This window comes from Crocodylus siamensis, chromosome 6, assembly GCF_052110815.1.
Source record: "Crocodylus siamensis isolate JL-2025a chromosome 6, ASM5211081v1, whole genome shotgun sequence".
NCBI lineage: Eukaryota > Metazoa > Chordata > Crocodylia > Crocodylidae > Crocodylus > Crocodylus siamensis.
In genome coordinates, this window is record NC_143400.1 from 32282995 (window position 1) to 32285004 (window position 2010).

The 2010-nt window shown below is 41.9% G+C and overlaps 1 protein-coding gene across 1 annotated transcript; it reads right to left on the reverse strand.

Annotated features, from left to right (window-relative positions):
• Positions 1-765: 765 nt before the first annotated feature.
• LOC149862209 (olfactory receptor 10A4-like) lies at positions 766-1707 on the reverse strand. The gene has a single exon (XM_090053878.1). The coding sequence runs from the start codon at positions 1705-1707 to the stop codon at positions 766-768; it is 942 nt and encodes a 313-aa protein (XP_089910004.1).
• Between the last annotated feature and the right edge of the window lie 303 nt (positions 1708-2010).

The following is a 2010-nucleotide window of genomic DNA, read 5'->3' on the forward strand; positions in this document are numbered from 1 at the left end:
GTATCCTTTATTGTGCAGTAAATTAGTCTGCTGCACAGTAAATCCTCTTGTGTAGACACACCCTGCATGGTATAGATATGCAGCTATATGATACAGGCGGCCAGTATTTTTTTTATAAAAGGGAGGAAGCTCACCAAGGTCCATTTCTCACTGACATACACCATTATCAATATTTACCTTCAGAAATTACCTTAATGATAAGGATGCTCCAAACCACCCTTCCTGTCTGTGAAAATATCTCTTGTCAGTTGACACTGAATGTCCAAAAAAAGAACAATTAAATTGCTCCTTGTTTTTCATCTAAGGGTGGATTTTCATGATCAATCAATAAGGGTTTAGGCAGTTAAGCTCAAAATGGCCAAGAGCAGAATTCAGGAATAATTTTGAACCATAGTACAGGTGTCTAATTCCATTGATCATCAATGAAAATTGGATGCTAACATCTATCTGTGCTGTGCCATGGAAAGTCTCTCTCCCCTGTACCCCCCATCATACCCTGGAAATGGAATACAATAGCAAAAAGGAATAAAATAGCAAAAAGGAATAGTTAACTCCCATAGACAAGAACTGAAGCCCAAACAGTCCACAGAAACTGGGATATTCAGGAGCAAAAGAATTTCCAGCTTTTGAATTTACAGGATAATAGATGTGTTAAAGTATGTCGCAGAGTGCAAAGAAGACTTGGATTTCTAGGCATCAACCCCAGCTAAGATACCAACAACGCAACTTAAAGTCCAAGAAAAAAATGAAATAATATAAAAACAATTATGAAAATTGCAAACCAATACTCCTGCCCACAAGTTTCTTCAGCGCTGTCTTAACTTCCTTGTTCTTCAGGCTGTAAATGATTGGGTTGAAAGTTGGGGTAACAACCGTGTAGAACAGGGAGAGGGCACGGTCAGTGTTTGTAGACCCTTCAGAGCTGGGCCTCAGATAGTCACCTTGTTCTATGGCAGTACTCTGGTCACCTGAGATGAGGTGTGAGGAACAAGTGGAGAAAGCTTTGTGCCTCCCTTCAGCAGAATGCATCTTCAGAACAGTGGACATTATACGGATGTAGGAGGTAATGATCAGGAGGAAAGGGATGAGAATTAACACCACACTAAGCATGGTAGTGATGAGCTCGTTCAAGGATGTTTCTGTGCTTGCCAGCCTGAGTACTGGGAGAACATCACAGAAGAAATGGTTGATGACATTTGACCCATGGAAGGGCAAGGAGAATATGGCTGCTACTTGTTCACATGCCACTACGTTGCCTACAGTCCAAACCACAGCTGCCATCCTAACACAGACCTTTCCATTCATGATGAGGGGGTAACGCATGGGGTTACAAATAGCAGCATATCGATCATAGCACATCACAACCAGCAGGCAGCACTCTGAGACACCAAAGAGGATGAAGAAATACATTTGGGCTACACAACCAAGGAAGGAGATGGTATGTCGCTCTGACAGGAAGTCAGACAAAATCTTGGGCACAGTAACAGTGGTGTAGCAGATCTCCAAAGCTGACAGATTCCTGAGGAAGAAATACATGGGGGTGTGGAGTTTTATGTCAGCCACTGTGACAGCAATGATGAGGCTATTTCCTATCAGGATGATGAGGTAGATGAGTAAGACGAAGACAAACAGAAGGAGTTGGAGGCGCTGGAGGTCTGAGAAGCCCAGAAAGATGAACTCAGTCACTCTGGTTAGATTTTCTTCCATATTTTTCCCCTAAAACATAAACACCTCAGATAAAACAAGGGTTGGCATGGCATACAAAGCACCTATCAGATAGAAAAAAACCCAGACTAATATAGTGAACTTGAATTGTATATAAGAGTAGTTAAAGGATTCTGCTTATGAGTCTCAACATGTGAGTTTGATCCCTGTTGGGAACTCTTTCAAAAAGTTGCCCTGAGACAACCCAACCATAAGCACATTCTGCCTACTGGCCCTTACTTTTAAGAGTAGAAGTTTATGACTTCCATACTCTTGGAATGCAACCATGTAACCCATGGTTTAGGG